Source organism: Triticum urartu, chromosome 7A, assembly GCF_056163025.1.
Source record: "Triticum urartu cultivar PI428250 chromosome 7A, HENAU_Tu73, whole genome shotgun sequence".
Classification (NCBI taxonomy): Eukaryota; Viridiplantae; Streptophyta; class Magnoliopsida; order Poales; family Poaceae; genus Triticum; species Triticum urartu.
In genome coordinates, this window is record NC_141879.1 from 531,889,257 (window position 1) to 531,911,949 (window position 22,693).

Here is a 22,693-nt window from a genome sequence, read left to right on the forward strand (position 1 = left end):
GCCCCTGCCGCCGCCAGGCCCGCGCCGCCTCTGCCACGACGGCTGCACCCAACTGGCCACACCGCGCGGCCCTCCACGCCGAGGGGCAGTAGCCACCAGTGTCGTCATGCCCCACGCAGTGCCGCGTCTCCGAACAACGAGGTCGTCCCGCGCCGGCCACCACCGCTCGGAGGAGAGGACGTCCCGCCTGCGGCGGCGAGGAGAATGGAGGAGGGGAGGGAGCTAGGGACGGCGGCTAGGGTTTCCCCCGTCGCTCGCGGGAGCGACACAGGGAGAGGGGGGGTGGGGGGGGGGGGCGGCAGGAAACCAGAATATTAAGTTTCTCTAAAAATATTTCACAGTGCAGTCTAAAGTCATTATACAGAATGGGATTTTACAGAACCTGTAAGAGTTGCTCTTACAAGCCTGGAAAGTTGTGTGCATCCTCACCATATTTGTGTATCTATTTGGAATCCAAAAACAAAAAATACATCCATATTTACACTGGCAAAAATGGAAGGACAAAAGAAGAGTTGGCTCTGGAAAAAAATTGGCCAGATTGCCTGCGAGATCTTGTCTGTTGGCTTTCAGTTCCTACTATCGTTGTTGGAAGCTCAACTTCTTGAGGCAGAGAGCATACATGAACGCGAAGAACACTGCAAAGAGCACAAGCACCGGTGCAACGACCGCCATGAAGCTCCTGTGGTATCCAAAATGATGAGTTATGTAGTAACTGATTGTCTGGTTTGATTGGCCTGGGACGGAGATGGTCTCTTCCAGGTCTCCATATTGTGTCGCTATGAGCCCATAAACTGTCCATGCCAATGGGCAAATCCAGTAGTACCAGATCCACCATTTGGGGATTTTCTGGACAAAGCAAGAGCAAACTAAGTAATTGGTCTTACGAAAGAGAAGGAACTGCAGCAACATTCTAATCAAGAAACAGAACTCACCGGTCTCGGGATGAAGAATCCAGAAAAAAGGTTGAATAGGGAATAGAAAGCTGCAGCGAAGATGGCTGCAACCTCATGGTTTGGTGAGATTGAGACAGTCATCATCCCATAGTAGGTGAAGTAGAGGAAGGAAAAGTAGGAGACGAAGAAGAACCAGAAGAACTTGGTAACTGTCCACTGGAAGCCCATCATGGCATATACGATGAGGGTGTAATACGAGGCTTGGACGAAGACATAAGGTATCTCCATGACAACCTGAAGCAACACACAAGGCTTGAGATACCCGAAGAAGCCAATGACAACCTTGCTATTTTAGCTACCACCGTGGTCGATTATAGCTTTTCAGTTTTACTATTTTCTTACCTGAGCAATTGCATATGGCATTGCAGAGTACATCCCAGCAGCCCTCTCCCGGTAGAAAACTGTTCTCTCGATTGAAACAATTGGCTGAACGCTTGAACAGTTGTTGATGCCGACGAACATCACTGCTGTGTACATTGCTCCAATGACCATTCTAAGAGTATTGGCATCTCCCCTGCATCATAAGGCACCGAAAATTCAGATGCTGATACATTAGGTCTAAGGAGTCAAGGATGAAGATAAGTACAGTAATTACATATTGGTGCCAATCTTCCAAAAGATGGAGCCAAGCAGCAAGGCTGTGAACAAAGTGAAGAAAAATCTGACAAGGTTGTAATCTGGGCTGCGCCAATAGGTCAGCCAATGCTTCCAGAGGCAGACTTTGAACTGCCCTATAATTGATTGAGAATATTCTGTAGGAAAATACAGATCTGATGTTCCTGGTTCTGGTTGACTTAGCTGGTTGACCAATGATTTGTTTTGCCTGGAAATACAGCCGGTGTATTCCGTGAGAATTTTGTTACATAAAGTTCTATGCTGATTATAAACTTTGAGAAAAACACTAGAGGTCCATGCGACAAAAAACATGTTTTGCTTACTTGTACAGATCTGAAGTCTTGTAGTAGTCAGCAAAATCCATATTAAGGCGTACTTCTGCAGCAACTGAACTGACCTCAAGCATCCATGTTGCAGGATTGTACTTATCTTTGATTTTAGGCACTCTAGGAATTGCCTGGTAGCATTGAACATAAGATTAGACATAAAAAAAAACTGATTGTAACTATTTATACGGTATCTCCAACTGAAAAAAAATCGTCATCGTGTAAAACTATCCGTACCTCAAAGTATTCGACCATTTCCTGTGAGTTGCGACCTAGTATCCCAGAGTATATCACCTGGCCTCCTCTTTTCAGTAATAGCAACTGCAGAAAGGATCGTGAGTTATCGCTTAGTCGCAGAAAAGTTGGAACTATCATTTAGAACTATTTTTCTATGTACAGTAGTCACCTCATCAAAAGCTTCAAAGATGTCAATGCTTGGTTGGTGGATTGTGCAAACCACAGTCCGTCCCGTGTCAACCGTGTTCCTCACTGTTCTCATAACAATTGCTGCTGCTCTTGCATCAAGACCTGATGTTGGTTCATCCATGAAGATGATCGATGGATTTGCGACAAGCTCCACAGCTATTGTTAACCTCTTTCTTTGCTCTGTTGAAAGCCCTGAAATTCCTGGCAGGCCGACTAAAGCGTCCTTCAGATTGTCAAGCTCCACTAACTCCATAACTTCATCAACAAATTGCTGAAACCATTGAAACATGTAAGATACGAGCTCGATAAGGTAAACGAAAATTTCCAAGTTACATGAACATTTCTTGACATGTTTATCAAATCTTAAACATCTAATTAATTTACACCAAGATCCAAGAGGTATACACTGATTATAACAAGCAAATGAAACTTCTTAATTCACCTCGTTGAAGTAGCAAAATGACTTGATATTCCAATAAAAGTTGAGAAACAACTAAAGATATAGCATTCCGAGAGGCAAAAAGACATGACTTACTATCTTGATATCATCGGTGATATCTTGATCTCCGATCTTTTCAGGAAGACGCAAGAAGGCGGAGTATATAAGAGATTCTCTAATCGTGACCTGAGGTGAATGGACATCATTTTGCTCACAATAACCAGAAATCCTTGCAAATGTTGCTTGGTTTTTTGGATAACCAGAAATTGCGATATCTCCTTCAATATAACCACCAGTCTTTCTGCCAGCTAAAACATCCATAAGAGTCGTCTTTCCAGCTCCACTGACTCCCATGAGCGCTGTTAGCACTCCTGGTCTAAATGATCCAGTAACCTCACGTAACAATTGGAGCCTATTATCCGCCACTGCTTGTTGTTTCATTTCCTATATAGATAAAAAAGTGCTCATAAATATTACAGATTTTAAATTGAGGAGGAAGTTAAGATAATAACGTGACAACATTGAAGGAAAACAATTCTGGAAAAAATTGTGCATAGGTGTGCTCACTGCAGGCATGTCGACATAGTAGTTCACATCCTCAAAACACATGGATAGAGGGGAGAATGGAAGAACCATTCCTCTTCTTGGAGCAGATTCATTTCTGCCAACGGACTTGACTCGTGAAATCGCATTTGATGAACTATTGCCCAGCCGAGTCATAAGTCTCATCTCTCCCATTTCCTCTGAAATAGTTACAGATTTATTCATCAATTTTAGAAATTTTTACTTATCCTGTCATATTTACATATGACTTCAGTCAGAATTGCTTACCATTACTGGAACCATCCTTCGATTTCATCCTGACATTTCTCCTTGTACTGTCCTTGCTAACTGCCTCTCTTGGGAGGCCATTGCCTTCTGCTTCCTTTGCAGTTTCTTCAGATATAACAGCTTGTGGTTGGCCCAAGGCTAATAAGTAAAGAGTAACTGGGTCACATACTGATCAAAACTTTATTATCAGAATTCAGGAGGCACTTAGATTAATGTTCAAACACTTACGATTCAGATACGTAAGGGACATAGTGAAGAGCACATTGAAGCAGATTGTGAAACCTAACAGCCCTGCTGCTCCAATCCAGAACCAGTTTTTGTCAGTAAAGATGTTTGTGCCTTCTAGCATAGCTATACCTAGTCTTTTGGAAACACCATTCTTGTCCTATCAGCATTAACACAGCTTGTTAGAAAAGCATACACATCAATCAGTGAAAGATCAGTGCTGCAGTGAGCTAACCGTTACAAACTTGTCCATCCAACGAGAAGCATAGAATTCATTCACTACTAGAGCATTGTATCCATACACCAGCGGTGAAATCCAATAGCCCCAGATCCACCATTTTGGGATGAAGTCTGTTAACAATAGAGAGCAAAGGACTAATCAGCAAAGCTGCAGCACTGATCTGCAGAAGTCGGTGTGAAGTGAAAATGAACAAGATAAGTAATCGACCTTTTGGCAGAAGAAAGCCTCCAAGGGCAAAGAAGAAGAGAAGGAACAGGGCTCCTCCGGTTTGAGCAATGATCATGGATCTGCATAGTGCAGCAATTGCTCTGAAAAGCCCAGCAGCCATCTGCTGGATCAAGAACACAAGTAGCAACTGCTTGAAGAACCTGCAGACAAAGATTGCAATTTAGCAGTCACAAAAGTGATAGTTCCTGATTCACCTAACGAAGTGTTGTCTCCTCGATACCTGTCAGCTTCTGGGGCAAATCCCATAGTGTAGTATGTGACAACCACCCAGACTGTGGATTCGATAATTGAAAATGGGATTGTGAGAACGACATTTGGTAGTGTGAATATCCAGGCAGGGTAGAAGAGGAGGTCCCGGTGCTTGTAGAACACAGGCAACCTTGTGATGGTCAAAGAGAGCTCAGCAAAACCATTGAACATGTTCACAACCAGAGTAAAAATCAGTGCTCCAATGTAGATAAAACCATCATCCAAATTCCTTGAGTGCATATGGGTCCTTAGAAATGTCGTTGATGCGATAAGCGCTACAATGATGAGCTTCAAAGTTCACCGACAAATAATGTCAAGTCCTCTGCATTGTGGATTTTAAGAAGTGGCGATATGGACAGGAAAATTATGCCCACCTGTATGGTCTTGAAGATGTAAAAAAACGAATTGCGCTTTATGAGGAGCCACTCCTTCTCAAAGGATACCTTGAGGAGCTCTCGAGTTGACACCGAGTGCTTGGAGAAGACAAGGGCAGCTTGATGGCTGCGGCTCTTGTCAAATGGCACCGAGAGATGGTTCTCGAGTTGTAGCCCAACTTGAAACCGCTTAAACCTCTGTGCAAATTCCAAGACTGAAATATATCGGTATGGCCTCTGCCTGTCAGCCCAGTACTGCTCCTGATCCTTCTTTGATGTGACCTGAGAATAAGACAGATACAACACTTCCATTTATATCATAACGTGGAACATTCATCCCTTCAAAAATAATAATTGACATGGTATTTTCAGGAACATAGTAATAACTAGGCTACTGCTTGACGTTACCTCCTGAAGAAAGTCTGCGGTGCCCTTGCGCTCTGGGCAGCAAAAGCCGCAGGACTCAAAGAATTCAAGGACATAATCACGGGGTCCCTGATAAACAATCTGGCCTTCTGACAGGAGGATGATATCATCGAAGAGTTCAAAGGTCTCAGGGGCTGGCTGGAGGAGGGACATGAGGATCGTGGCCTCGCCCAAGTGCACAATCTGCTGCAGACATTTGACAATTTGGAAGGTGGTGGAGCTGTCCAACCCAGTTGATATCTCATCCATGAATAGCACCTTTGTCGGACCGACAATCATTTCTCCTGCAAATGCGAATGAGCAAAATTATTTCAAAAACATGCATCCTGGCAATGTTCTGGAATTTCCCTAATTCATCAAGCAATTACTATTACTCTATTACTATAATAATAATAATAATAATAGTAATTGTAAATAATTACAATTTTTCAAGGAACCTGGCAGGAGCTCTAGTTTTTTAATTAAGAAATTAATACAGTTCGATAACAGGCAATCTCATGCTGACACCAACAATTGACCCCTCAACACAAAATCCGCTTGAAATGATTTAAGATTGTTGCTTTCGCATTGGTCTACATTTCTGAGCTAAGAACAAGATGCTTTCCGGATTGTACTTTTGGCTTCAATTATGTGGAATGTATTTTCTTTTCTCGGAAAATTGGCAGAAGCGATGCCCTTTCATAAAGAATAAATACAACATGCAATTTGAAAACAAAATATGTAATGGGTCTGTCTTGTTTCTAGAAAAGCAGAACAGGCCGGAAAAACTAGTAATGCAAGAATGATCAGTTAGCAAGTGGCAACATATGTAAACTGCAACCTGCCCGTAATGTTAAATCCCCATGAACATTTTCGGCCATATGTTATTCCCAGCACTTTTGGTCAGTAAATTTTCATTACTTAGTAATTCTATGGCATAGGCTGCTGCTAAAGCCTAAAAGAACAGGCAAGAAGCTCTAGCATGTCAGCGTCGCGATTAGTTGATCTAGAAGTTGGATCTTGGCGGTCGTTCTTACGCTTCAAGAAACTGTATTGTCACCTAAACCACGTAGTCTAGAAAGACCAACATGTTTAGCAAACTCCTTTCAGGAGGGCCTTCCAATTCCCACCTAGATCCAAATTGATGTCCCTCTGCACTTCTCTCCCCTTAGTGGAGTCTAAAAGGAAAGAAACCAATGCTGGAAGCAGCAGCTCAACCTTCTTTGGTCATTTTGCATGAGCATGTGACAGATGATGAAATAAGCATGACACGATGATGACGAGTGATTACCGGTGGTGACGCGCTTCTTCTGGCCACCGGATATGCCCCTCTGCATCTGGTCGCCGACGATGGTGTCCTCGCATATGTCCAACCCCAGTATCTGCTCCCAGCAAAAAATGAATAAAATACAAATTCAGTCGAAAACAAACATTTCGACATTATGACGTGCACGTCCATCAAGGTAATCACGGTAAATTTTCATATCGTTAAATTCATTTGTTAACTCGCGTCAAACTAGGGTATATGGCTTGAAAGCAACCCTTACCCGGCATGCAGGAAAAGCAGTGGTTTTGGCCGGGCATAAAAGCAAACAGGCCATGGGCATGTCATGGTCTCAGTCGCAGGCGCGCTGCGCTGATCCGGCCATGCCATTGGCAATTTGGCATCATCAGGACGAGTGGGTGGCATCTCGCGCTGGCTTCGAGGGGGGCTCGTTTCGCCAGAGTCTGTGTGCCGCGCCGGCACCCCGCGCCGAGGCCGCCGGCGGTCTTCGGTCTTCGGCCGCGGGGCTCGTGGTGGCTCGAGCGTGGTCTGGCGTTCCGTATGCGCGTATACGGCCCTGGGAGAGCCGCGGTGATCGACGCATGGTGGTGTACTGGTGTGGCATCGGTGATCTGGTGGCGACGGCAGTGCGCTGGGTACTGCAGCAAGCAGGGGCGGAGTGCGCTAGTGTGGCATCGGTGATCTTCCATAGCCCCCTATGTCAGTAGGAAATTTAAAACTAGCTCCAGTCTTTTGTGGACACTGAGTGCATCTCTACTAGTAGATCCTGCAAATTCCACCTCCTCTGGAATAACCGCCGATTAACGGGACCCGAACGAAATATCGTCCGACCGCCCTGTAAAACGGCATGTCCTAAAAATTATTTTGCAGGAACTTGCATATTCGGCTCGAGGACGGGCGCCTCCTCCACCCCCTCGAGCGGACGGCTAAAGTCGTAATCGAAGGGCCCGAGGAAGAAGGCGGCGAGGACGAGCGCTTCCTCAACCCCCTTGACAGGCCATGTGCCCCGCGATCCTGTCGACTCCACCGACGCCCACAACATGTTCGATCAATCATCGAAGAGATAAAAAATTGGTTTGCTCCAGTGAACTTTGCTTCAACTTTGATTGCTTAATAGTGTTTCGACCGTCGGATTTTGTACCTACAATGTTCATACATCATATGCCGAATTGTTGGAGGAGAACATGGTGAACTTGAGTGCTCCACTTGAAGCTTTCGATTCGGGCATGCAACCGGAGGTTGAAGACAAGGTGGACGAGAGGGGGTGATAGCTATGATGGAGTAGAAGAGCTTGAGGAGGAGGAGTTCAATGCTAGCCAAGCAAAATTTGGAAAAAGAACCAAAAATTACATGGAGACGGGGGATGTTTGCTTGATTAGAGCACAGGAGAGTGTGTCACTTGATGCAGTGACAGGCAAAGATCAAAGCTTCAAGAAATATTGGCAACGTATCGAGGACAAATATTATAAGCTCTTGTTGTTCATGTCCGGTCGTTCATTGAAATCAATCCAAGGTCGTTGGGACGTGATCAAGAAAACATGTAGCCGGTGGATTGGTGCTTGGAGCAAGTGAGGAATGAACCTCCAAGTGGTGTCACGATTGACGATTATGCCGCCTCGTCTTTGTCTCTTTTCCACTTTTGTGATCTTGTTTTATTTGATGACATTTTGTGCTCACTTTTGCCTCTTTTTCCAATTGTATGATCGCATTGCCCCTGAAAGATTGAAGCAAAGCCCAGGTTTCAAGGGCAAGCCATTCGTGATTCGACATTGTTGGTTCTTGCTTAAAGATAGTGAGAAATGGAGGTTGAGGGATAACGAAGCTCCTCCAAAGAAAAGTGCACTCGTTAACTTGGAAGACGATGATGATAGTGATGATGCACCAAAGGGAGGAAGAAACAAGGGCAAACCGGATGGAACCAAAAAGGACATGAAGAGGGTGAAGAAATCAGCCGAGGCATCTAGTTTGAGGGAGCAAATTAGTGACATGGTAAAGGTCAAAGAAACTATGTTGGTGAAGCATTTGGACACCAAGGTGACCTTGACCGAGAAGGAAGACAAACACAAAGAGAAAAAAAGTGGGAGAGAATGCGTTCCTTCGAGGAGCACAAGATTGCTCTTGAGGAGCAGAAGAGGGGGGGCGAGAAGACCACTGAGGAGGACCGGTTCACGATGATGAATCCGGAGGGCATGGATCCAATGACAAGAGAATTTTGAGAGATGAAAAGAATAGAGATCATGTGCCGGAGAAGGATAGATCTTCAAAATCTTATGGCCGGTGGTGGTGGTTTCAATAATGAAGGAGGTGGGGGTTTTGGAGGCGGTCTTGGTTTCGGCAATGATGATGGTGGTGAAGGTGGTTTTGGTTTCGGCAATGGTGTGGAGGGGGTGGAGGTGGTGTTGGTTTCGGCAATGGTGGTTGGGGTTTTGGAGGTGGTGGTGGTGGAGGTTTTGTTAATGGAGGAGGCGGTGGTGGTGGTGGTGGTGAAGATTTCGACAATGGAGCTGTTGGTGCTTCGGCCAATGGAGTTGACGTTGATGCTTCGGCCAATGAAGACGGTGGTGCTTCCGGGAAGCAAAGTGACCATTCTTCGGTCAATGTTGATGAAGATGGTGATCGTGGTGCTTTGGCCGGTGGTGATGGCGACGATCTTGGCAACAATGATGTTGCTTGATTTGATGTTGGCCGGCATTTATCCCACAGATCAATTGGCGTCTTATACAACTATAAGCAGCGCATCAATCTTGAGGTTGATATGAACAACGGATTTGTTGCCGCTACATACCTTCTCCACTAGATTTATTATTTTCAATCTATCATGCACATGATATGTCATGCATGGATCCATCGTCTATGGTTGCTTTAAGATTCGTGCTACTCTTTTGGATGTTTTCAAAATATCTCATGCATTGATCCATCGTCTGAGGATGCATACATGCACGTGATATCCCGTGCATGGTAGAACAATCTATCTCCCGTCGTTGTACCTCTCTCAAGGCTCGAGCAATCATAAAACACACCATCCGTATGACTGCCATGTTTCACACCTGTGTTTCCACGGTTTCTCTTCATCCTTTCCTTTTTCACTTGCATGTCGCCCATTTTTCGCTATCCCTTCCTTTTCTAGTTGTCCGCCGTGTGCACCTATAAAACGTTGACACCTCTGACATTGCCACATTTCTTCTCCCTTCCCGCTCCCCCAAATCTGAAGTCGCTTCTACCACCGCTTGAGGCATGTCACCGTGACGCCCTCTCTCTCACAGTCGCGTGGTTCATATGTGTGGCTGTACATGCTTCCTCCTCATGCACCCTGCCTCACGATGACTCCGACAAGGCCCTCATCTATGACAACAACATGTTGTTGCGCCCCCGCTGTAGCCTCTCTCGTACGGAGGCTTGTCTAATTCCTTTCACTGTGGCTTCCTCCTCCCTTGTCGACTCATACGCCAGTAACTTTGATGAGACCACGACATGTGCGGGCTGGAGGATGCAGCCAAGGTCGTCGTGGAGATGGACAACGTAAAGGTCGAGGTCAAGAAGGAGCTCGCCACTTGTGTGTAATGGTTCCCGTCGCCACATATGTGGAATGGGAGGTCGCTGCCAAGTCACGCGTCAAGGCCAAGGAATAGAAGGAGTGCCCCACCTGACCGGAATGGGATCTTGTCACCAAGTCCCATAGTCATACTTCCACATGTTTCACCATCCGCCATGCTGATCTGGAGGGGCAGAGGAAGAAGAATCCCGATGACGACCATCATGACCATCCTATGTAGTCGAAGTATTTAAGACTATCCATATGTAACCTATAAGTATGCTTCAATTTTAAGTGTAATTCGACATAATCTACATACAAATAATGTTTAAATCTAAATTCCAATTTTAAAATGATGCATTTGCATGTTTTTGAAGTGCGCAAGGAAAGTTATTTGTTAATAATACGCCATATATGAAATATTTGTATGTGGACACACATAGGAGAAACATGAGAGAAGAAAGTTACGAAGCTTGCAGTTTAGATAATCTAAGTTTGCACAGTTGCCCCTTAACCTCTAGAAATTGTATTGCACTTTAAAATAATTTTAAAGGCTCGATTTTAAGAAATTGCTAAAAGTTGCTCTAATAGAAAAAAGGCATACCCTAAGAGTGTAGTCTGTCTGGAGGCTGCTCTCAACTCCTTCCATTGAAGTGCCCTGGAGATAAAAAAAAGTACATCATTGAAGTGCATGCTGCAGAAAACGTATGATTGGAAGCAAATCATGGTTGGCTACTAGCGTTTTTCTTTTTTTGAGGTAGCTACTGGCCTATTATTAATAAGCCCATTTCATAGGATGCTTCGTTCTTGCGAACCCTCTAACGAACACAAATGTCATCCTCTATTCCAAAAATAGACACTCCAACCCAGTATCTGTTTTTCTTAAGCATGCCACATCAGCAAGTTATATGTGTCTATCACATGGTCAATTCTTTATCTCATGCGTGTGGTGTGAAGAATTAGAGCTAGCACTACACAACCATGTGACACATGTGATAAGCAATCCAAACTATTTAAAAAGAGCTAGCACTACACAAAAACTGTTGGTAGTTGGATTAATAAAAATTGAAAAGAGAAAATGGAAGTCACGACATGCATATAACTATTGGGCCTTCGCTTTCTCTATTCCTAAATACTGAACCCATTTTTTAAGAATTCTATATGGGCACAAGAGTTATTTTAGATGGGCCTAGCAAACTAAAAAAAAAGATGAAACTATATCATAATCGACTTGAGATATTATTCCAGTTAAATACTTTTGTTTAACTTATTACCAAAACTCATTCAATTGTTAAGTTGATAACTTAATAGTATTTATGTTTGCAGTGTGGTAACAATATTTCAAAACTCCGTGCTTTCGGTAGCCTAGACTGCAGTGAGAAGACCGTTCACATCTAAATATTAGCTACTCAATACCTTCCTCTAAAAAAATACTCGTTCCAACCCAAACCAACGACAACTAATATGAATTGAAGGAAGTACTTAATACCTTCATAAAGAGGTCAACCTCCGGCTCAGGCCGGATGCCAGCCTCCTTCTCCCTCCTTGCCAGTTCGGTCAGGAGATCTGTAGCAGAATATATTTGTTGCCATCATTACAGTCCTTAATCATTCACCATCACTTGTCCAAGCCATCAAGGCCATGAATTTGGTGAAGGCCGGTGTACTTACCGTATTTGGTGCCGACGCCCTGGCACCTGGCCGAGAAGTCAAGTGTCTCCTTAACGGTCATCACGCCGACGTGCACATCAGTCTGGCTGATGTACGCCGCCGTCTTCTGCGGCACAAACTTGTCCAGCGGGTACCCGTTGTAGGCCACCTCGCCGTTGCACCTCAGCGATGGGTCCAGCTTGCCGGCCAGGGCCAACAACAGAGTGGTCTTCCCCGACGACGGCGGTCCCAACAGCAGCGTCATCCTCGAGGGTCGGACGGTGCCAGAGACGTCCTTGAGGATGGTGAGCGTCGTCTGCCGGCCCAGCCGCATGCCGAGGAGGCCCAGGACGCCCTCTGCAATGTTGCGCATCGTGTTTAGCAGCGTCGGCAGCGCGCGGCTACCTACTTGGCACTGCGCCTGCACCGTCAGCCGCTTAAACCGCACCTCCACTGTCGGTAGCTCGATGCCCACCCTGCATGGATGTGTGATGATTTTCAGCTCAATTTTTTTCCCTTGCCTCTCTCTGTTCTAAAACTAATCCATAATAAGGCACATCACTCTGAATAGAACAACTTTTACGCATTAAATCAAGGATCTATCAATTGTTACAATTGGGCCTACGAATAGTCATGGATATATGGGGGAAGACACGTTCCCTACTGAAAAGATATCTCTTCACAGAAAGGCATACTACTCTCTCTATTTCTAAATATTTGTACTTTTAGAGATTTCAAATGGACTATCACATACGGATGTATATAGACATATTTTAGAGTGTAGATTCACTCATTTTACTCCGTATGTAGTCACTTGTTGAAATCTCTAGAAAGACAAATATTTAGGAACGAAGGGAGTAGAAAATAATGGAAAAAGTTCAATAATTACTAGATTAACAAGTTACAAAATTAAGATTGTAACATCACAAAAGACGTGATCGTTAAAAATGCCTTAACTATGCAAGAAAAAAATACTAATGTACCAAAAACTAATATTTCAACATAAAAAACATGTGAACTTTGCAACTCCACTAAAAATGTAAACTATATATATGAATATTTCAAAACAAACATAAAAAATATACTCCCTCCTTTCCTAAATATTTGTCTTTCTAGAGATTTCAAATGGTCACCACATACGGATGTATATAGACATATTTTAGAGTGTAGATTCACTCATTTTGCTCCGTATGTAGTCACCATTTGAAGCCTCTAGAAAGACAAATATTTAGGAACGGAGGGAGTATAATAATGATACATGCAGCAAGTTGTGGGCTTTGCACTAGTGTTATCAATTTAATTACTTTATTAGAAACATTACGACTGAGCATGAATAAACTATTTAATCGTGTGGGTGAATTGTTATTTTTTATGTGTCACACAAGAAAATGGAAGTATTTATGTTACTGTTGACACCTTCTCCATTGAACTTTGGGAGCAAGCTAGCTGCGGTGTTCTATAATACATGCAAGATCAGAGACCCTTTCATTTCGAATCTTGCACAAAGTGCGTCTTTTTCTTATTACTAGTGTAGTGCTCGTATGTCGCTATGAAACTCAAATATATGATTGTATGCACTTCCGCGGCCACGACACAGTTCAAGCAACGGAGATGAAAACCCAAGTGAGCACGCAACGTTGTACTTGTGTAACTGCAGCAGTCACGGGAGCACCATTACCAGTTTTGAAGTGGTGGAGCCATGACCGAATTTTGAAAATTTGAAAGTCAGGATCATGAATACCTGTTCACTATTTCTACGGTTGATGTATACAAAGTTTAGATTATCTATATCTATACCTAATAATAAAGGGTTATTGCTTCTTGCGGCATGTCACAAAATTGTCCTCAAAGTTGCAAAATATTACCCATCAATGCCACATATAAGTTTTTTTTTTTGAGAATTTCCAATGCCACATATAAGTGATAAAAACATTTCACATAGCGGAAGTACCTTTCTACACCCAGGAGCAAATGCTCCTGGTATGAATAGTAAAATTAAAAAACTAGAAAAAATGTTCAAAAAGTTCTGACATTTTTTTGTGACATACTTTCACAAATGTTTGATGTGCATGCAAAATTTCATTGCGAAATCACATTGGTGGAAGGTGTGCCAAAAAAAAACAAAATCAGAGCTCCAAAATGCTTTTGTAAGTAACATTTTCAGAGCATCGATTTTGTTTTTTTTACCATGCCTTCCATCAATGTGATTTTGCGATGAAATTTTGTAGGCACAACAAACATTTGTGAAAGTGTGGCACAAAAAAAATTTATAATTTTTTGAATTTATTTTGAATTTATTTGATTTTACTGTTCACACCAGGAGCATTTGCTCCTGGGTGTAGAAACTCCACGTCCTTCACATAGGGGAATCTTCCGCTTGGGCCAGTCCATGCAGTAGGGACCTCATATACTGTGCTCTGCGCGCTGGGAGAAGAAGCAGCGCGTCCGTTTGGGCCGGCCCATGTCCGGACAGTCTGTTTTTTAAATTTCGTTTTTCATTTTTTTTGCATTTTCATTTTTTCTACATTAAATAATTTGGGATTTCAAAAAAGTTTCGAAAAAATAAAAAAAGGAATTCTGAAATAAATGTTTAATAATCATAAAATGTTTCTGGATTCAAAAAATGTATGTGATTTTATAAAAAATGTTTCCTTATTAAAAAATGTTCAAAATCTTGGAAAACAATATTTTTGAAATAAAAAAATGTTCATGATTTTTTAAAAAAGTTCATGTATTAGAAAATGTGAATGAAATTGAACAAAATTTCACCAATTCAAAAAATGTTCATGAATGGAAAAATATCCTAAGAATTCAAAAACTGTTCGTGACTTATAAAATACTTTATTAATTTATAAAATGTTCGCTTATTCAGAAAATGATCATGCATTTCAAAAAATGCTTGTTAAATAAAAAATTCGTGAATTTTGAAAACTATTCCACCAATTTCCAAAACAGTGTTCGCCCATTCTAGAAATATTCGCACATTTAAGAATATTGTTAAAAATGTTCACAATTTTAAAAAAATGTTTGGAAATAGTGTAAAATTTTATTAATTTATAAATGTTCTTGATTTTAGAAAAATGTTTGAAGATTTAAAAAAGTGTTTGTGAATTTAAAAAATGTTCACAATTTCAAATATGTTCACGAGTCTAAAAAATGTTCATGATTTCGCGAAATTGATAGTGGTAGTGTATCTTGCGATGCAACAAAATATGATTATGGCCATTAGAGATTATGATTTTTTTCCCGTTGTAATGCACTGATTCTTTTGCTAGTAAGTTATAACAAAAGGAGACTTACTCCCCATGAAAACAAAAAAGACATATTTAAGATGGCCCCAAGTATTTTGGACTGTTCATAACGTATCATTCAAGGATCAAGACTGAACGTGGTGACCCATTACCTTTCGCGAGGTAATAGGTCATCCACTAGAGGTGATAGGTTACCCACCGTTTATATTTGGTAAGTGTTAGGAAAGGAAAATCATAAAAATATTACTACCATAACCATATATAGAGCATCCGAGTAAAAGAAATTATTGCATTCCTAATTTATGTGACTAAAACTGAGGAAAAGGAAGCTATTGCATTCCTTATTTTTGCGATTAAAGCCACTAAATGTTGCTGTTATCATGATGCTAGAGAATAGTGTGATACAGTACTGCCTCCGTTTCAGTTTACAAGTCATGTGCGTATATCTAGGTTGTCAATTTTATCATCATAATACAAACTATATAACACAAAAAAATATACCTTTTGAAAGTACAAACTCCGAAGTTTATATTGGTATATTTTTTGTAATATATGACTTGTATTAGGTTGGCCAAATTGAGGACCTAGGGGTATGCGCACGCCCTGTAAACTGAGAAAGAAGGAGTACAAGATTATATAGGAATGATTTTATTCTCTCCATAATGTATTCATCGTAGAATACTTCTGTGGTTAAGTAAAATGACGAACTTCGTAAAATAAACGAGGCATGCCATCACAGTGGTTTGCATGGTTGTGTAAAATGACGAACTTCATAAAACAAACGGGACATGGCTAAGTAGAATGACATGACACGAGATTAAATTGGGATGAGAGGTTCGAGAGGAGACTTTTTTTCCTGCGATTTTCTCATGGCAAGAGATGACCGGCTGTGACCTTCTTAGTTTACACTCGTTTTTTACTAGCTCCCATCATTTAATAAAATCAACGCCTCAGATCTACTCTACCTCTTACCTCACCGTGAGGTAAGAAGGAGTACTTAGCACACGAATATGAGCAAAAAAATGAGTAACTGCAAACGGGTTGCTCAAGTGGATTGCTATGTTTAAGTTGAATAAATCAAAGGTAGAAAAGGAAGTTGCAAAGTGGTATTTCGCAAAAAGAAGAAGAAGAAGAAGAAGAAGAAGAAGAAGAAGAAGAAGTTGTAACTTGGATGAAGCCGGGGGCCGCGGCCTGCACTGCACGGGCGCTGAGCTGAGCTGAGCAACGTACCTGTCGATGCGGTCGCGCAGCTTCTGGAGGAAGCGCTGGTTGTCCTCGTCGGCGACGCGGAAGACGCGCTCGATGAACTCGTGCCGGTCGCTGACGTCGAGCCTCCGCACGTCCACCTCCTTGTACTGCTGCTGCTGCCCCTTGCCCTGTGCGGGCGCCTCGGCCGAGAATATGGCGGTCCTCATGCGGCTGTAGGTGGGCAGGCGCTCGATGGCGGCCCACCGCAGCGCCTCCTCGTCGTCGTCGGCGCCGGCCCTGCTCCCGCCGCCGCCGTGCAGGAACGCCTCGTCGACGCCCCAGTTCTCCGCCCCCATGCCGCGGCTGATGCTCCGGCTCATCCGCCGCCCCGAGTCCCACACCCGCTCCATCGCGCTCGGCCGGCTTTGATTGTCCCGCGCGATCGGAGGAGGGCTGCGTGCGTAAGGTAAGATAGCGCTCGGCCGGCAGGGAGCGAGTCTGCTCACTGGCTAGCTTAGCTCGATCGGCTTGCGTTTGCGCGCGGCGAGTGGCATGTCCATGCGCGCGAAGGGGAGGCCGAGATGAGAGCGGGAGCAGGAAAAGAGAAGGACGAGGAGCGACTGGGCTAGCTGAGGGCAGAGTCGGGGGGTGGTGCGCCAGCCGCACTTATATGCAGTCGCGCGTGAGGTTGGCGATGTGGTGATATACATTAGAGAGAATTCCTTATTTAATACTGTTTTAAATTTTGTTTCCCTATTTGACACTGAAAATATTTTTTTTCCTTATCTAACATTAAGGTTAAATTTTATGTCTTTTATAACACTTCCATCTATTTTGAGCCATAACGGTGTTAAATGACACTTGAAAAGACCATTTTGCCCCTAATGTGATTTTTGACCAAAATTTCAATACTTGCATGCATGTATGATTAGCCGGGTGTATTGGGTGTATACGCATACAAGACAGCACACGAATACCCGAATACGCATGCGCACATGGTATGGTGCGGTCATATGTGAGGCAAAGCTAATTAGCTAAGGTTACATGCAGCAACCCGTCAAAAAAAAAGTTTACATGCAGCAACAACCCATCAAAAGATAGCACGTACGAGCACATGCATACACCAGCTTCATGACCAATCGTGCATATATATTTAACCTGCCGTTAAAGCTCATCGCGGATAAGAAAAGAAACGTGACCCTGCTGGCACTTGCGCTGCTCCCGGCCTCTACTTTCCTACGCAGCACTGACCCCACTCGTCTCATAGTGCCACTGCTCGACCGTCCGCTTGCCGCCGGCTGCGCGCCACGCCACAGTGAGCTCCATGCATACCGTATAACTGTAGGCACATGCCGTCGTGCTGCCACAGCTGCTGTTGCCATAGCCCAGGTCGCGGAGGTGAGCACTGCATCCTGCACGTCGCTGCAACCCAAGCCGAATGAGCCGCACACAGCAAAGCTTTCTTCCACTCACGTCGCTAGTTGAACACACATGCAAGAGCTCTATGTGTAAGGGCAAAAGTGTCTTTTTACATACAATCTAACACCGTTAAACCTAAAAATGGACGGAAGTGTCATAAAGGGCATAAAATTTATACTTGGTGTTACATAGGGAAGAAAAAGTTTTTCAGTGTTAAATAGGGAAACACAATTTAAAATAATGTTAAATAAGGAATTCTTTCTATACATTATGGTTCTACCTTCTATTCCCTCCCTTTCATAATATGAGCGTTTTTGACACTATATATATTTTAGGGAAACGTTACACATCACCCGGCGGATAATCACATTTGCGTCCGCCCCCTCGGTTGCTTGCCACGCGTCCCCTGTGGACCGCACCAGCACATTCTTTGCAACAGCCATGGCTCGTACCTTATCCTCATCTCCTTAATCTCCTTCCTGAATCAGCGGTGCCAAGCGAGATGGTCGTCTGCACCATGAGTGTGCCCTTACTCGCCACCGCCACGTGCTGGCAGCCATCCTCGCCGGCTAGGCAGGCCTTTGCCTGTTGGGGAACGTTGCAGAAAACAAAAAAATTCCTACGGTTTCACCAAGATCCATCTATGAGTTCATCTAGCAATGAGTGATCGGATGCATCTACATACCTTTGTAGATCGCGAGCGGAAGCGTTCAAAGAACGGGGATGAGGGAGTCGTACTCGACGTGATCCAAATCACCGGAGATCCTAGCGCCGAACGGACGGCACCTCCGCGTTCAACACACGTATGGTCAGCGTGACGTCTCCTCCTTCTTGATCCAGCAAGGGGGAAGGAGAGGTTGAGGAAGATGGCTCCAGCAGCAGCACGACGACGTGGTGGTGGTGGAGCAGCAGTACTCCGACAGGGCTTCGCCAAGCTCGTGACGGAGGAGGAGAGGTGTTGGGGAGGGGAGGGGTTGCGCCTTGGATGTGTCTAGCAGCCCTCCCCTCACCCCTCTATTTATAGGGGAAGGGAGAAGGGGGGCCGGCCCCTCTAGATGAGATCTAGAGGGGGGGGCGGCGGCCAAGGGGAGGGGGCTTGCCCCCCAAGCAAGGGGGGCGCCCCCTCAGGGTTTCCCCCAACCCTAGGCGCATGGGCCCTAGGGGGGAGTGGCGCCCCAGCCCACTTTGGGCTGGATCCCTTCCTCATACAGCCCATAAGGCCCTCCGGGAGAGGTGGCCCCTCCCGGTGGACCCCCGGAACCCCTCCGGTGGCCCCGGTACAATACCGATATGCCTCCGAACCTTTCCGGTGACCGTATGACAACTTCCCATATACAAATCTTTACCTCCGGACCATTCCGGAACTCCTCGTGACATCCGGGATCTCATCTGGGACTCCGAACAACATTCGGGTTACTGCATATACATATCTCTACAACCCTAGCGTCACCGAACCTTAAGTGTGTAGACCCTACGGGTTCGTGAGACATGTAGACATGACCGAGACGGCTCTCTGGTCAATAACCAACAGCGGGATCTGGATACCCATGTTGGCTCCCACATGCTCCTCGATGATCTCATCGGATGAACCACTATGTCGAGGATTCAGGCAACCCCGTATACAATTCCCTTTGTCAATCGGTACGTTACTTGCCCGAGATACGATCGTCGGTATCTCAATACCACGTTCAATCTCGTTACCGGCAAGTCACTTTACTCGTACCGTAATGCATGATCCCGTGACCAGACACTTGGTCACTTTGAGCTCATTATGATGATGCATTACCGAGTGGGCCCAGAGATACCTCTCCGTCATACGGAGTGACAAATCCCAGTCTTGATCCGTGTCAACCCAACAGACACTTTCGGAGATACTCGTAGTATACATTTATAGTCACCCAGTTACGTTGTGACGTTTGGTACACCCAAAGCACTCCTACGGTATCCGGGAGTTACACGATCTCATGGTCTAAGGAAAAGATACTTGACATTGGAAAAACTCTAGCAAACAAACTATACGATCTTGTGCTATGTTTAAGATTGGATCTTGTCCATCACATCATTCTCCTAATGATGTGATCTCGTTATCAATGACATCCAATGTCCATAGCCAGGAAACCATGACTATCTGTTGATCAACGAGCTAGTCAACTAGAGGCTTACTAGGGACATCTTGGTGTCTGTGTATTCACACATGTATTACGATTTCTGGATAACACAATTATAGCATGAATAAAAGACAATTATCATGAACAAGGAAATATAATAATAATCCTTTTATTATTGTCACAGGTCGTCATCGGTCGCCGCGGCGGTGCGGTATTGCAGCTAGGCCTCGCACCATCGTCGTCGTTGTCACCCCGCTTCCACCATGACGGTCGGCCGCGTGTGGTGCGCCACCTTGCCGGTGAGGTGAGCTTGTCGGCGCTCCTCTCTCACCACCATTCGACGGAAGCAACATGCTAGTTGTTTCTGCAACGCAACTGTTGTTTCAGGAATTGTTTCTGCAACGCGGCCGTTGTTTCAGGAATTGTTCCTCCAATCTTCAAATTTTTGCAACATGGTAGTTGTTTCTGCAACGCAACCGTTGTTTCAGGAATTGCTTCTCCAACGCGGCCGTTGTTTCAGGAATTGTTTCTGCAATGCGGTCATTGTTTCAGTATTGTTTCTGCAATGCGGCCGTTGTTTCTGCAACTGGTTTGTTGTTTCAGGAATTAGTGTGTCGGGAAGGCAACGAGCCGCGTGCGAGGAGTTAGATCGGACGGATCGCGTGCGGAGATCCGACGGTTGTCGAGGTGGTGGATGTTTACTAGAGTCTACCGGTAGACGCGTAGCGCTCCCCTTTATTTTAACACAGTATAGACACAAGCTCTTATATACACGCCCATACACTCATCCGTATGAACGCACACACGCACATCGAAAGACTGAGCCGGCATATCATCTTGAAATTTATAAAGTCACCGTAGACACCTCGTCATCGACAGGAACGTCTCCTCTCACTGAATGCTCATTATCGAAAATCCTGAAATAAATCCAGGAATAAATGCGAGAACTAGGATTTAAACCCTGGTGGGCGATGCATACCAGAGTCCTTCTAACCATCCAACCACATGTTGGTTCGTACTATTTTCATATCATAGTATGAGATAGAGGAAGTAGTTTTTTTAACGACTCTATTTGGTTGGCCGGTCGGCCGGTCACACCACGTGTGTACGATCGAGAGGAGACCGTGCGTCTCTCGCACGTCCTCTCTCAGATCTCTCTTATTTATCTTCTCTTTTCTCAGCGGCCAACCGTCGTCCAGTGAGCTCGTGTGGCCGCGCCCCTCGTCCCCGCCGCCAACCAGTAGTCTCATTCCTGCGCCGCAAAACCAACACCCACCGCTTTTTTCAGGCTCTTCACATACTCCATGTAGAGGACGTCATGGCCGCGCACAACGGGGGGTGAGCACCGGATGCTGCGACCAACTATGCCCGAAGATGCGATCGGCAACCCGAGGCTGGAGACGCGCTAGAACTAGCCGACGTCGGGCTACAACCATAATGGGAATTTACTGGAACCGGTCGACGTTGGGGTTACAACCCTTTTTGACAAGGTGTTACAACCATGGACAACAAAATGCTAAAACCATGACGCTGGCCAGCAGGGCCGATCCGGAAAAATTGAAGGCCTGTGCGGAACTCTAAAATTGGCCTTAGCTAACTGAAAAACACTACATAACCTGAACTATAATAATATAAAGATCGCAATATCTTACGGAGTACATAACAATTGGAAATATCAAGAATCATACCTATTCTTGCTTGTTAGTTTTTGAAGGAAATATGCCCTAGAGGCAATAATAAAGTTATTATTTATTTCCTTATATCATGATAAATGTTTATTATTCATGCTAGAATTGTATTAACCGGAAACATAATACATGTGTGAATACATAGACAAACAGAGTGTCACTAGTATGCCTCTACTTGACTAGCTCGTTAATCAAAGATGGTTATGTTTCCTAACCATGAACAAGGAGTTGTTATTTGATTAACGAGATCACATCATTAGGTGAATGATCTGATTGACATGACCCATTCCATTAACTTAGCACCCGATCGTTTAGTATGTTGCTATTGCTTTCTTCATGACTTATACATGTTCCTATGACTATGAGATTATGCAACTCCCGTTTGCCGGAGGAACACTTTGTGTGCTACCAAACGTCACAACGTAAATGGGTGATTATAAAGGTGCTCTACAGGTGTCTCCAAAGGTACATGTTGGGTTGGCGTATTTCGAGATTAGGATTTGTCACTCCGATTGTCGGAGAGGTATCTCTGGGCCCTCTCGGTAATGCACATCACATAAGCCTTGCAAGCATTGCAACTAATGAGTTAGTTGCGAGATGATGTATTACGAAACAAGTAAAGAGACTTGCTGGTAACGAGATTGAACTAGGTATTGAGATACCGACGATCGAATCTCGGGCAAGTAACATATTGATGACAAAGGGAACAGCGTATGTTGTTATGCGGTCTGACCGATAAAGATCTTCGTAGAATATGTAGGAGCCAATATGAGCATCCAGGTTCCGCTATTGGTTATTGACCGGAGACATGTCTCGGTCATGTCTACATTGTTCTCGAACCCATAGGGTCCGCACGCTTAAGGTTTCGATGACAGTTATATTATGAGTTTATGAGTTTTGATGTACCGAAGTTAGTTCGGAGTCCCGTATGTGATCACGGACATGACGAGGAGTCTCGAAATGGTCGAGACATAAAGATTGATATATTGGACGGCTATATTCGGACACCGGAAGTGTTCCGGGTGATTTCGGAGAAAACCGGAGAGCCGGAGGGTTACTGGAACCCCCCCGGGAGAAGTAATGGGCCATATGGGTCTTAGTGGAGAGAGAGAGGGGCTGCCAGAGGTGGGCCGCGCGCCTCCTCCCCCCTGGTCCGAATTGGACTAGGAGAAGGGGGGCGGCGCCCCCCTTTCCCTCCCCCTCCCCACTTCTTTCCCCCTCCTAGTAGGAGTCCTACTCCTACTAGGAGGAGGACTCCTCC

General features: G+C 44.5%; 1 protein-coding gene across 2 annotated transcripts; it reads right to left on the minus strand.

Moving 5' to 3' along the window:
- Positions 1 to 303: 303 nt before the first annotated feature.
- Positions 304 to 16,845, minus strand: LOC125523534 (ABC transporter G family member 42). 2 transcript variants are annotated; one of them, XM_048688557.2, is made up of 21 exons: positions 16,260 to 16,845; positions 11,800 to 12,254; positions 11,619 to 11,695; positions 10,734 to 10,787; positions 6,604 to 6,694; positions 5,316 to 5,617; positions 4,908 to 5,189; positions 4,505 to 4,821; positions 4,264 to 4,424; positions 4,051 to 4,166; positions 3,819 to 3,975; positions 3,591 to 3,728; positions 3,327 to 3,502; positions 2,856 to 3,203; positions 2,301 to 2,591; positions 2,132 to 2,215; positions 1,892 to 2,025; positions 1,549 to 1,776; positions 1,296 to 1,467; positions 933 to 1,187; positions 304 to 846 (listed from the first exon to the last, which is right to left on the minus strand). In XM_048688557.2, exons 1-21 carry the CDS (start codon positions 16,625 to 16,627, stop codon positions 577 to 579), a joined length of 4,476 nt encoding a protein of 1,491 aa, XP_048544514.1. In that variant the 5' UTR covers positions 16,628 to 16,845; the 3' UTR covers positions 304 to 576. The 2 variants fall into 2 exon arrangements, with proteins under 2 accessions (XP_048544514.1, XP_048544515.1); XM_048688558.2 differs by lacking the exons at positions 10,734 to 10,787; positions 11,619 to 11,695; positions 11,800 to 12,254; positions 16,260 to 16,845 and adding an exon at positions 6,860 to 7,336.
- Between the last annotated feature and the right edge of the window lie 5,848 nt (positions 16,846 to 22,693).

What these genes read in the sequence shown, in the direction of transcription:
- LOC125523534 (XM_048688557.2), bottom strand. Translation starts at nt 16,627, where the DNA reads ATGGAGCGGGTGTGGGACTCGGGGCGGCGGATGAGCCGGAGCATCAGC. An exon ending in AGGTTGACCTCTTTATGAAG is followed by an intron (nt 10,788 to 11,618) that starts GTATTAAGTACT and finishes TTTTATCTCCAG; the next exon opens with GGCACTTCAATGGAAGGAGT. An exon ending in GTCCCTTACGTATCTGAATC is followed by an intron (nt 3,729 to 3,818) that starts GTAAGTGTTTGA and finishes TTTACTTATTAG; the next exon opens with CCTTGGGCCAACCACAAGCT.